Source organism: Phyllobates terribilis, unplaced genomic scaffold (assembly GCF_046119375.1).
Source record: "Phyllobates terribilis strain yellow unplaced genomic scaffold, ASM4611937v1 Scaffold_11__3_contigs__length_659146591, whole genome shotgun sequence".
Lineage (NCBI taxonomy): Eukaryota > Metazoa > Chordata > Amphibia > Anura > Dendrobatidae > Phyllobates > Phyllobates terribilis.
In genome coordinates this window covers 639,134,078-639,148,395 of record NW_027362771.1, presented here as the reverse complement: position 1 = coordinate 639,148,395, position 14,318 = coordinate 639,134,078, and the positions used below count along the sequence as shown (strand labels likewise).

The window sequence follows — 14,318 nt, the reverse complement described above, 5'->3', positions numbered from 1 at the left end:
GCAGGGGCAGGGAAGCTGGTCAGAGTTGATGGGAAAATGAATGGAGCTAAATGCAGGACAATCCTGGAGGAAAATCTGTTAGAGGCTGCAAAAGACTTGAGACTGGAACATTGGTTCACCTTCCAGCAGAACTACGACCCTAAACATCCTGCCAGACATTCAATGGAGGGTTTAGATCAGAGCATATTCATATAAAATTAAAATAAAAAAGATTTAATTTTGTGCGTGTAAAGTGAAATTTTTTTAAAAAGTTCAAGGGATATGAATAATTTTTCAAGGCACTCTATCTGGTGATGGAGGACAATTGCAGGTATGGTGTATCATGGTTGGTAGGAGGGGAATGGTCACAAGCCAAACACTCATTAATGATGAACTATGAAAGGTGGGTGCATAAATCAACCCAGGTATTGTAGTTTGCAGGGTTTTTTTGCATTTTAGACCATTTTTTATTTATTCATGTAATGATAACAATATCTATATAAAAAATAATTCTGGAGACGTTTGCTGCTTAATTTTATTGCCAGTTACTATAATTCCATAAAGATCAATTATTAAAAACGTTCGATTTCCCTTGGGTTCATTACTAGATTCCCCATGATGCCACTATGTAGTAAATTCACTGTATGCTTATATATAAAAGGAATGTCAATCACATAATAGCATCCCATGAAGGCCTGCAATACATCTCATCAACAGAAAAATAGAACATTTGGCTTTGGCTATATTTCTGTCCTGGAAAATTTTTGGAAGATTTTATAAAGTAATTCTTTAGAATTTTAAAAGTAGTATCTGCAATAAGCCATGATAATTTTCTTCAGGATTCAATCATGATCAGTAAACAATGGCCAAAGATTTCCCAATTTTCATATTTTTAGTTGGGTTTAAACACGAACGAAAGCAGAAAACATGAAAATATTTAGAACATTTTGCAAAGCAGAAAAATATATTTTTATACCCATCACGAATCTGATGGGATTTTCTAACCTCTACCAAACATTAACCTGTGAGTAAATTCTAATTTATAACATATACATATATATATATATATATATATATATATATATATATATATTAAATATATGCACTACAAAACCATAACATGTTTTCAATTACGTTAATAATGTTCTACCATATTAAATACACTTAGGCAAATCATAAAATTACAGTGCTGGCACCTTCCTTTGCAATTGGCTGTCAATGACTAACCAGATGTGTTTTATGGGAGACAAGTCAGTAGATGCTGCAAGAAATGTTACAGCAGCACACTTCAGTAACTTGAGCAGCATACTGCCTGGTATTGAGTTTTGAAAAATTGCTTTTGGGACACATTGAAGAAGGACCTTTCCACTAGATCCATCACCAAATCAAAGTAACGTTGAACTAGTAGTGTATCTGAATTGAAGACCAAAGAAGGGATTTGGCTATCATACCGTATTTAACCCCACACCAAAATACAGGTAGTAGTAGGACTAGTGTAAAATTCCCTTGTGAAGGTCTCTTCATGGTGTTGCCCACGTGGCCTCATTAGATTTGAAGAATGGTACTTAGTGATCTATTCTGTACTGCAAGCAAAATTAGATGTCACATACATCCATGTACAAGTTTTCCATGGACCTAATCTCTCCAAAGCAATTGTGTTGAAAAACAGCTCCCAAGACACATTTACATCCTCTCATGAAGGACCCTTCATGGTGTTGTCCCCATGGTCTCTGAGCCAATTTCTGATTATCATTGCATCCAAGAAAAAAAGTGACTCATTGATGAGGATGAGAGACCTCCATTCTAGCCTACTTCACCATCTTACTCGGCACCATGCCTTTGAGGGCAGTGGCATGAGGTCAATGGAACACCAATACCTAGATGTTTGTCGTACAATCGCCTTCTGTTGGTTCACATAGACACTGTGTGATGCCTTAAGCTCAGTATGTGATATCTAATATCATTTCCAGTACAGAATGAATCACTATGCACCATTATTTAAATCTGATAAGACCACATGGTCAATTCCATGAAGAGTTCTTCATGAAGGAATGTCACACCAGTTCTACGCTCTCTGCATTATGGTGGTTGATGGCAGAATGTACTGTATGTAAACCTAAACTCTCTAATCTTCATTGGAGATATGATATGAGATATTGGTGATATGGCAATTTTCTCTGAAGTGTCTCAGAAGCCACTTTACAGCATGACAGCATCAGCCCACATGCATGGCTTAAATGTGCTACCATGGCCTGCAGCGATTTTGGACTTATCTCCCATTAGACACATATGGGACGTAATTGGTCGACAATTACAAAGAGAGGTGCCAGCAGTGTATCTTGATGAACTGAGAGACCAAGTGCATTCAGCATGGCAGAACATTCCTCAGACAACCATTAATAATCTCAATTACAGCAGCAAAGCCGTGTAAGTCCAGGGATTTCTATAACTGATGCTCATAGTTAATGCTGAATAAATCAAGATATTTTGAAAATGTTGTTTCCATTTTTTCCTCACTTGCAAATCAATAATATATCTATCCATCCTGACTTTGTGACTTTTCCTTTTTGCTGTTGCAATTTCAATATTGAGCATTGCATATTACAAATGTCCATTTTTAGTGCAACTGTCAACTAAAAACCTTGTCTTCTACTGCCAGTCATGGTGGAAGCTACCCAACTTAGCAGGTCCCAGGGACACTGAAATACTCACCCCTTCACTGCTTCATGCTGGGATGATTGATTTAGTCAGCAAGTTAAGAAGAAGCCTTATACTTTTTTGAAATATTTGAAAGTTTCCTGTATAATAATTAATTAATTGACCCAAGGATTCATTCTGATTCCCTTACTTGAAGCCAGTAAGAATTTTTGGCCGTTAACATGAAGCATTGGCATCTACCTCGTAGAAGGTTTTCCCAGATTAATTCTCTAGTGTTTTTCAATACACTTGATTCTTCAATCATATCAACTGGATAACCATGTAATTTTACCAATTTGAGCCTCTGAGTATAAACGCTTTCACATAAAGAAATAAAGAAATAATAATAATGATAATAAAAATAAGTGATTAAATCCTTCATGTTTTATTGTGAATTATTGAATTTCCATATTACAATATATAAACTCCTGAATTAAAAACATAAATGTAATATATGTTTTCTGTGCTATTTATGTAGGTAATATCCGTCAAAGCACATCAATTTGGTTAAACTGAAAATTTGCTGTTCTATCATATGGAAGATGAAAATTATATGAAAAATAAAACCGGCTCGGTGACTGTGATATTTCTCTCCGGATTTCAAGAATTTCATAATTTAAGAATTTTTCTATTTCTTATTTTTCTGGTCATCTTCTGTGTGACTGTATGTGGAAACCTCCTCATCATTCTGGTGGTGTCCTCCAGCCGATCGCTCCACTCTCCCATGTACTTCTTCCTCACACAACTCTCCTTCTCAGATATTCTACTCTCCACCACCATCGTACCCAACATGCTCCACATCGTGTTGTATGAGGGAAGTTCTTTGTCTCTTATTGGTTGTTTAACACAATTTTATTTTTTTTCAGCTTCTGGAATGTTAGAAACTCTCATCTTGACCGTGATGTCCTATGACCGGTATCAGGCCATCTGTCACCCTCTACATTACACCTCAGTCATGGACCTCACATTTTGTCTAAGGTCCATTTTGCTGTCTTGGTTGATAATTTTGGCAGTAATATTGGTGATTTCAGTAACTATGAGTTATTTGTGGTTCTGTGAACCAAACATCATTGACCATTTCTTCTGTGATAGAGACCCAATTCTTGAACTTTCCTGCTCAAATACTTCTATATTGAAGGCAGAAAGTATGTTCATTATGGTACCACTAGCAATCTGTCCATTTACTGTGATTATTGTCTCATATATCTACATTATCTCCACCATAATGAAGATCCCATCTACAACGGGGAGGCAGAAGACCTTCTCCACCTGCAGCTCTCACCGGCCCATTGTTTCTATCTATTATGGATCCACAATTACTATCTACTTATTTCCGAATACAGTTAATGCAAATAAGATTCTCTCCTTATTGTACACAGTAGTTACACCACTTCTTAATCCTATAATATATAGTTTTAGTAATGGGGATATCACTCAGGCTTTTATAAACCTCCTAAGTAAAATGTCTACCACATTTCTGGGGGGTTGGCAACTTCCCGAGTTGACTGTAAGGTACAAATAATTCTAGATAATACATTGTTTGGATTTGGAGGCAAGATAGATTTTTAGTTTCCTTTGCTCCTGTGTTTCTATATCCTTTTTACACATAACTTTAACTGTTCTTAGAAGGATCTGTAATTTTTAAAGAATAATTTGAATTAAAGATATAAAAAATGTTGTCACAATGTTTATGGTCTATCAGGCTACTTTTCCAGCATAAGAGAAGTATGGCGGCACCACACCATAAATCATTCGTGATAATCACCAGTGCTTGTCTCAGTCAGTATACTCAATGATTCATCTGGTGGTGCAAATAGCCAAGTCCATGTACATACGTGAAAAGAGTAGATAAATGCAGCACTCACCGAATCTTGATAAAACAGTCTTTTATTTCAGTACAAGAGACATGTTGGCGGTTAGCGTAGTCACCAAGGGGATATGCAGGGGAAAGAATAGCAGATGACCTGCTCTTCTTTCCCCACATATCCCCTTGGTAACTCTGCCGACATGTCCCTTGTATTGTAATAAAGGACTGTTTTAGCAAGATTTGGTGAATGCTGCCTTTATCTACTCTTTTCACGTATCTATCATTATTATTATTTTTTATTATTATAGCGCCTGTAGCGTCGGCGTCCCTGCCCTCTGCTAGGCAGGGACGCTGTTCCCCTCACCTCTCTGCTCCGAGCCCGGCGTCCCCCTCCCGCTCTGCTGGCAGCGCGCGCTCCTTCCCGGCCACCGTGCTTAGGGCGCGCGCGCACTCCCTCCCTCTTAAAGGGGCCGCGCGCGCCGTCCTAAGGAGTCCCCGGCCAATGGCCAGAGGACTTCACCATATATAAGGCACCTCCTCCAAAATGGAGGTGCCCGAGCAATGTTGTTGCACTGTTCACTACTCTGCTTCAGCCCTCAGGTCCCGTTGCCAGTTACCTGCCAGTTACCTGCCTGATTCCTGCCAGAGTCCTGCCAGTTTGCTGTCTGTTTCCTGCCTGATATTCCTGCTACCTGCTTGCTAGCCTGAGGTCCGACGGTCTGCCTTCCTACTCCTGTCTGTCTGTCTATGGACCAGCTTGCCCGCTCACCTGGGAGCGCTCCTCTGCTACTTGCCTGCTAGCCTGCCTGGAGGCTCCGCCGTCACGTGCTGTGACCACCTGCTATTCCAGAGACTCTCGCCCGCTCACCTGGGAGCGCTCATCTGCTACCTGCCTGCTAGCCTGCCTGGAGGCTCCGCCGTCACATGCTGTGACCACCTGCTATTCCAGAGACTCTTGCCCGCTCACCTGGGAGCGCTCCTCCGCTACCTGCCTGCCTGCCTACCTGGAGGCTCTGCCGTCACGTGCTGTGACCACCTGCTCTTCCAGAGATTCTCGCCTGCTCACCTGGGAGCACTCATCTGTCATCCGCCTGCTAGCCTACCTGGAGGCTCAGCCGTCACAGGTCGTACCTACCCTATACTCTGAGACTGTCCCGGTCACTTGCTGTGACCTCCTGCCCGTTCACCCAGAGACTGCCCCGGTCACTTGCTGTGACCTCCTGCCCGTTTACCCAGAGACTGCCTCGGTCACTTGCTGTGACCTCCTGCCCGTTCACCCAGAGACTGTCCCGGTCACTTGCCGTGACCTCCTGCCCGTTCACCCAGAGACTGTCCCGGTCACCTGCTGTGACTGCCTACCCGTCTTCCCTGGTCGCCACCCGCTCCCTTACAAGGACCGCCCCCTTGTATAGTAGCTCAGAGGTTCCGCCAACCAGACCCGTTACAGTTTGCTCGGGCCATGGAACCCGGTGGCACCCAAGCTCCCTCGCTCTCAGATCTCTGTCATGAACTGTCCCGTCAGAGGTCCCAACAGGAGTCCATCCTGGGTCACCTGCGGAATGTCAATTCTCGCCTGGACACTCTGACTGCTCCGCCAGCAACCTCCGCCAGTGCCATGACTCGCAACCCGGCAGCTCCGCTGCCCACCAATACCATAGTATCCTACCCCGGACCCCGGCTTTCTGCACCTCCTCGCTTCGGAGGCGACTCCGCCCAGGCTCGGGGCTTCATAAATCAGTGCACCCTGTGTCCCACCAGTTTAACTCCGACCGGGCCAAAATTGCCTTCATCATGTCCCATCTCACCGGGGAGGCCCTGGCCTGGCTAAATCCTCTATGGGAGAGAGGAGACCCCCTGGTGTCCGACTTGCCTGCCTTTCTCATGGCTTTCCGGAAAGTCTTCGACGAACGCAGACGGAAGACCTCATCCGCATCATCTCTGCTACGCCTCCGTCAGGGAAGTCTCACCGTGGGCTAATATGCCATACGGTTCCGTACCCTTGCCTCGGAGCTGGCCTGGGATAACGACGCTCTGGTATCCGTCTTCTGGGAGGGTCTGTCTGGCCGTATTAAAGATGAACTTGCCGGTCGGGACATTCCTACCACTCTCGATGACCTAATAACTCTTGCCACCCGGATTGACCTACGGTTCCAGGAGCGTGCCAAAGAGGTCACCCGTGAGAGAAGGTTTCCACGTCTAGCTCCTACTTTTCAGAGATCCGTCTCTCCCCAGGTACACTCTCCTGAGCCTATGCAGGTCGACCAGACCAAGATGGTCAAAACCCGTCAGGACTTACGCCGTGCCGAAGGGAGCTGCTTCTACTGTGGCAGTAAGGAGCACCAGATCCATACCTGCCCGGAGAGGTCGGGAAATGCCTGTGTCTAGGTTCGCTCAGAGAGGTCAACCTAGACAAGAATAAATCCTCTCCATCTCTGCTACTGTCAGTCTCTATTATCTGCGGGGAGAATCGTTATTTCGAACTAGCCCAACTTGACTCTGGAGCGGCCGGGAATCTTATCTCACAGTCCCTGGTAGAAAAATACCGCATTCCCACCAAACCTCTGGCTGTACCATTATCTGTCGCTGCTGTGGATGGGGGCCTCTTACCACGTCCCATCCAACTCATCACCGAATCCGTAACTCTGCAGGTGGGAATGCTGCATTCTGAGAGCATCTCTTTTCATGTTCTGCCTGGACTCTCTCACGCCCTCTTACTAGGTCTACCTTGGCTCCAGAGACATGCACCCGTGCTTGACTGGCAGACCGGAGAAGTCCTTCGCTGGGGACAGGACTGTCATAAGACTTGTTTGGTTCCTGTTCATCCTGTCCGTCCTTCTCCTACCCCAACTAATCTACCTGGACTTCCGATTCCCTATTGGTCATTTGCTGATGTCTTTAATAAAAAGGAGGCAGAGACATTACCCCCTCATAGACCATACGACTGTCCTATCGACCTGTTACCCGGTACTACTCCTCCCCGTGGGCGTATTTACCCGTTGTCCGCTGCTGAGACCCGGTCGATGTCCGAATATATTGAGGAGAATTTGGCCAGGGGATTCATCCGGAAATCTACCTCCCCGGCGGGAGCAGGCTTCTTCTTCGTAAAAAAGAAGGACGGCTCTCTCCGTCCCTGTATAGACTATAGAGGCCTTAACCAGATCACGGTGAAGAATAAGTACCCCCTTCCGCTCATTCCAGAATTATTTGATCGCCTGAGGGGGGCTAGAGTCTTCACCAAACTGGACCTCCGTGGGGCGTACAACCTGGTCCGTATCCGTCAAGGGGATGAATGGAAGACTGCATTCAACACCCGGGACGGCCACTATGAATATCTGGTAATGCCCTTTGGTCTCTGTAACGCTCCTGCCGTCTTTCAAGAGTTGGTCAATGACATCTTCCGGGACCTTCTCTACTCCTGCGTTGTGGTGTACCTGGACGACATCTTGGTCTTCTCTCCGGATCTCCAGACTCACCGGAGGGACGTTCGTCAGGTCCTGCTCAGGCTCAGGCAGAACCACCTCTTCGCTAAATATGAGAAGTGCCTCTTTGAGCAGACCTCGCTTCCGTTTTTGGGCTACATTATTTCTCAGACCGGCCTACGAATGGATCCAGAGAAACTGCCTGCCATCGAGAAATGGCCCCGACCGGAGGGGTTGAAGGCCATTCAGCGATTCCTGGGCTTCGCCAACTACTACCGCCTCTTCATACCACACTTCTCTTCCCGGACTGCCCCAATTTCCGCGCTCACCCATAAGGGTACTAATCCCAAAGAGTGGCCGCCCGAAGCAGAGGAGGCTTTTCTTTCCTTAAAACAGGCCTTCTCTTCCGCCCCGGTGCTGCATCGTCTGGACGGCAACAAGCAGTTCTTTCTGGAGGTTGACGCCTCCTCCTCTGGAGCCGGAGCTGTACTTACTCAAAAATCTTCTTCCGGGAGGATGGTAACTTGCGGCTTCTTCTCCAAACTCTTCTCCTCTTCTGAACGCAATTACTCCATAGGAGACCGAGAGTTATTGGCCATCAAGCTGGCATTGGAGGAGTGGCGTTACCTACTCGAGGGGGCTCTTCATCCAGTAATAATTTACACTGACCACAAGAACTTGGCTTATCTCCAGCATGCCCAGAGACTTAATCCGCGCCAAGCCCGGTGGTCCTTGTTTTTTGCTCGCTTTGATTTTGTTCTACATTTTCGCCCGGCTGACAAGAACATCAAAGCAGACGCCTTGTCCCGATCCTTTCTGGTATCTGATCTCGAGGAAGAACCTAAACATATCATCGATCCCGCCAGAGTAATGCAGGTGGCTCCCGTGAGTCTAAATCGTCTCCCTCCCGGTAAGACGTTCGTATCGGTACCTGATCGGGAGAAGATCCTACACTGGGGTCATTCGTCTAAACTAGCTGGCCACGCCGGTCAGAAAAAGACCCTCCAGCTTATTTCCCGGCACTACTGGTGGCCTAACCTGCGCAAGGATGTAATAGACTTTGTTTCTGCCTGTGTGTCCTGTGCCCGCAACAAAGTTCCGAGACACCTGCCAGCCGGTCGCCTCCTTCCTCTGAGAGTACCTGCTGCCCCCTGGCAGCATATAGCGATGGACTTCATAACTGATCTTCCCATCTCTGCCGGTTGTACGGTCATTTGGGTGGTCGCTGACCGCTTTTCCAAGATGGCTCACTTCATTCCCCTGCCAGGCCTCCCGTCTGCACCCGAGCTGGCTAAAGACTTTATCCGCCACATCTTCCGTCTTCATGGCCTGCCCCGTCACATCGTGTCGGATCGTGGGGTACAGTTCACTTCTCGTTTCTGGAGAGCCACTTGTAAATTGCTAGACGTCACCCTGGACTTCTCCTCCGCTTACCACCCACAGTCTAATGGTCAAGTGGAGCGGATCAATCAGATCCTGACCAGTTACCTCCGGCACTTCGTTAATTCCCACCATTCTGACTGGGTGGATCTCCTGCCATGGGCCGAATTCTCGTACAACAATCACGAGAGCGAATCTTCCTCCAAATCCCCGTTTTTTGTAGTCTTCGGTCAGCATCCTCGGATCCCGTTTCCCGTCTCCACCTCGGTGGACAATCCGGCTGCAGAATCTCTTGTTAACAAATTTTCCTCCACATGGGAGAGTACCCGGTCCACACTCCTTCTGTCATCCGAGCGTATGAAAAGACATGCTGACAAAAAACGTCTGGATCCTCCTCAATTCCGTCCAGGGGATAAAGTCTGGCTCTCGTCCAAGTATGTCCGGCTCAAGATTCCTTCCTATAAGTTAGGGCCTCGGTTCATCGGTCCTCTGGAGGTCATCAGTCAGATCAACCCGGTGGCCTATAAATTGAGACTCCCGGCCAACTTGCGGATCCCTAACTCCTTCCATGTATCTCTCCTCAAACCCGTGGTACTTAACTCTTTTTCCAAGTCTACAGGTACGCCTCCTGCTCCGGTTTCCGCTGAAAACGAGTTTGAGGTAGAGAACATTCTGGCCACCAAATGGGTAAGAGGAAAAACCTTTTTTCTGGTAGATTGGAAGGGGTTTGGTCCTGAGGAGAGAACGTGGGAGCACCGGGAGAACATCCATGCCCCTCTCATCCTTGCTAAATTTCTGTCTGGCCTAAAAAAGGGGGGGCCTAAAGGGGGGGTACTGTAGCGTCGGCGTCCATGCCCTCTGCTAGGCAGGGACGCTGTTCCCCTCACCTCTCTGCTCCGAGCCCGGCGTCCCCCTCCCGCTCTGCTGGCAGCGCGCGCTCCTTCCCGGCCACCGTGCTTAGGGCGCGCGCGCTCCCTCCCTCTTAAAGGGGCCGCGCGCGCTGTCCTAAGGAGTCCCCGGCCAATGGCCGGAGGACTTCACCATATATAAGGCACCTCCTCCAAAATGGAGGTGCCCGAGCAATGTTGTTGCACTGTTCACTACTCTGCTTCAGCCCTCAGGTCCCGTTGCCAGTTACCTGCCAGTTACCTGCCTGATTCCTGCCAGAGTCCTGCCAGTTTGCTGTCTGTTTCCTGCCTGATATTCCTGCTACCTGCTTGCTAGCCTGAGGTCCGACGGTCTGTCTTCCTACTCCTGTCAGTCTGTCTATGGACCAGCTTGCCCGCTCACCTGGGAGCGCTCCTCTGCTACTTGCCTGCTAGCCTGCCTGGAGGCTCCGTCGTCACGTGCTGTGACCACCTGCTATTCCAGAGACTCTCGCCCGCTCACCTGGGAGCGCTCATCTGCTACCTGCCTGCTAGCCTGCCTGGAGGCTCCGCCGTCACGTGCTGTGACCACCTGCTATTCCAGAGACTCTTGCCCGCTCACCTGGGAGCGCTCCTCCGCTACCTGCCTGCCTGCCTACCTGGAGGCTCTGCCGTCACGTGCTGTGACCACCTGCTCTTCCAGAGACTCTCGCCTGCTCACCTGGGAGCACTCATCTGTCATCCGCCTGCTAGCCTACCTGGAGGCTCAGCCGTCACAGGTCGTACCTACCCTATACTCTGAGACTGTCCCGGTCACTTGCTGTGACCTCCTGCCCGTTCACCCAGAGACTGCCCCGGTCACTTGCTGTGACCTCCTGCCCGTTTACCCAGAGACTGCCCCGGTCACTTGCTGTGACCTCCTGCCCGTTCACCCAGAGACTGCCCCAGTCACTTGCTGTGACCTCCTGCCCGTTTACCCAGAGACTGTCCCGGTCACTTGCCGTGACCTCCTGCCCGTTCACCCAGAGACTGTCCCGGTCACCTGCTGTGACTGCCTACCCGTCTTCCCTGGTCGCCACCCGCTCCCTTACAAGGACCGCCCCCTTGTATAGTAGCTCAGAGGTTCCGCCTACCAGACCCGTTACAGCGCCATTTATTCCTTGGCGCTTTTCTTGTGAAAAGAGATATACACACATGAACTATTACAAAGAACTTTAACAAAACATGACGACGACTGGTACAGGAGGAGCGAGGACCCTGCCCACGAGGGCTCACGTCTATAAGGGATGGATGAGGATACAGTAGGTGAGGATAGAGCTGGTCGTGCAGCGGTATGGTGGAGCTAGGGTTACTGTAGGTTGTAGGCTTGTCGGAAGAGCTGGGTCTTCAGGTTCCTTTTGAAGGTTTCCATGGTAGTTGAGAGTCTGATGTGTTGGGGTAGAGAGTTCCAGAGTAGGGGGGATCAGGCTATTTATGTCCAAATAAATCCTAAAAAGAACCTATCATCCCATTATTGCTGTGGGAATTAGAAACTGGCTATGTTATTGATGCCTTATATATTTTACTGAAGTATTTCAGAAGGAAAATAAATTATATGCCCTCTAGAAATTAAGGGTCTCTGCTGACCATCCAAGCCCTATGACTGGGGTTTCTCCTCTTCCACCCTAATCCATTGGATTTACATGCCACTCATTAAGAGACCATGTGTTGTTTGCTGGAAGCATCTGATTGTGGTGCTCCCTGGATTGCATGTGAACCCCATTGTTTTTCCTGGAGAACCTTGTACCAATGTAGGAAAAATGGGTTGAAATTAGTATACTATTTTGCTTTTTTCTTATACTGTCATTCGGGTACTTTGATTTTACTTTTGAATTAGTTCTTGTCAGTTCAGTACCTAAACTGAGTGGAGTTTACTAATCTGAATATGTGTAAACTGTGATTGAGAATACCCTCATTATGGGAACTAAGTTCTGGTATACCGCCGACTCATGATATGTTGAATCTGTGGTAACTGAGAGGTCATCAACATTGTTGTGAAGTTATTAACATTTCCTATGAAGGAAACATCAAAGAAAAAAGGCAGCCATATTTTCCAATACTTGATAGTTATTGGCGTCTCCATGGATACACCTTACGCCCACCCCCTTCCCAGGGCCAAGCACATTTTCAAATGTGGACCTTACCTTGGTCACAAAACTCCCTGACTCCTAAAGTTCCATCACTCTGACACCTTTTACAGTCACCTGGCATTCCTGAGGTCCCTCGCCAGGATAAGGAACATCACTCCAGGCAGGGTAGGCAAAGTAGGAGTTGCACCGGCATATGCTGAAGTCCATTGTTTCTTGGACTTGGTCAGTTCCATCATCACTCTGTACTGAGGTGCTATGTGAACCTTGCTCCCGGCATTGCGGACCCTTCATCTCCTCCACACAACTACACTTAATGAGATAGCTCCCAGCGCTCACACAGGCAATGCTGTTTGGTCCAAACAGGTGCAGTTTTAATGTTTGATTAAAACTCCAAGGGATTAAAAACCAAAAACAGCCTCTTCTGGGCACAAAGGTATCACAGAAAATAAACAGTTCATCCAGAATGGCACACGTTATTGTATTCTCACCCGAAAAGATTACAGTCTTTTCTCCCTGAGCAAACTTCGGGAAGTAGCACAATCATATCAGTCTCGATATGACCTTCAACCCAAGCTCTAGCAGCTTAGTTTGACAAATAGATGACAAAGGAACAAGCAGGATTCAGAAAATGTTGAGGAACTAGAGATGTGATTGTTAGCATTAGATGAGTAATGGAAAAAGCCAAAGAATACAACAAGCAGATATATTTTTGCTTTATCGACTACAGCAAAGCCTTCAACTCTGTTGATCACCAGAAAGTTTTGAATACCCTGAAGGATATGGGTGTGCCGAACCATCTGATCAGCCTCATTAGGAAACTTTACATTGACCAAGAAGCAACAGTCCTAATGAAACACGGCACCATGGCATGGTTCAAAGTAGAGCAAGGCGTCATACAAGGCGGCATACTGTCACCATTTGTCTTCAATTTATATGCGGGAGTTATTTTCAGGAAGGCTGGACTTGCCGTAAAATAAGGAATCACAATTGCTGGGCAATTCATCAATAATCTTAAATATGCAGACTATACAACATTGATAGCAACAAGTGTAGATGGAATGAAGGATTTATTATGGAGTGTCAAGATGGAAAGCTGGAACGTGGGAATCCAACTCAATAGAAGGAAGACAAAGATATTGACTTCTTTCAGATACAACTGCGACACATTTGAGATGGACGGCGATGAACTTTAAGTTGTCAAGGATTTTAACCTACTTGGAACAATGATCACTCAAGATGCAGTACCGACAATCACTGGACAAAGTCTTCAAATTGAGGAACATTTCAATGGTGATGAAGACACAGCTCGTACATGGTCTGGTCTTTTCTGTGGTGACATACGGATGCGAAACCTGGACGATAAAGAAACAAGACAGAAGAATTTACGTCTTTGAAATGTGGTGCTGGAGAAGGATGATATCAATGCCATGGATGGCAAGAAGAACAAACAAATCAATTTTGGAACAAATCAAACAAATCATGCCAGACATGTCAGAAGCAAGGATCACCAAGCTATGATTTGCCTACTTTGGACACAACAAACGAAGAAAGCGATCACTGGACAAGGACATCATGGTCGGAAGAATAGAAGAAACAAGGCGAAGAGGAAGAAAAGCAACCAAATGTCTTGACTATCAAGATAACTGCAGAGAAAACCCAGGTCTTCATTGTTTGACATCAAGATAAAGGACGTTAAAAAACATATTTTATATATATATATACATATGTACAGTGGTGGGCAAAAGTATTGGCACCCCTGCAATTCTGTCAGATAATACTCAGTTTCTTCCTGAAAATGATTGCAATCACAAATTCTTTGGTATTATTATCTTCATTTAATTTGCTTGCAAGGAAAAAACACAAAAGAGAATGAAGCAAAAATCAAATCATTGATCATTTCACACAAAACTCCAAAAATGGGCCAGACAAAAGTATTGGCACCCTCGGCCTAACACTTGGTTGCACAACCTTTAGCCAAAATAACTGCGAACAACCGCTTCCGGTAACCATCAATGAGTTTCTTACAATACTCTGCTGGAAT

General features: G+C 46.5%; 1 protein-coding gene across 1 annotated transcript; it reads left to right on the top strand.

Moving 5' to 3' along the window:
* Window positions 1–3,211: 3,211 nt before the first annotated feature.
* LOC141167592 (olfactory receptor 1468-like) lies at window positions 3,212–4,198 on the top strand. The gene has a single exon (XM_073654981.1). It carries the CDS (start codon window positions 3,212–3,214, stop codon window positions 4,196–4,198), a length of 987 nt encoding a protein of 328 aa, XP_073511082.1.
* The last annotated feature ends 10,120 nt before the right edge of the window (window positions 4,199–14,318 follow it).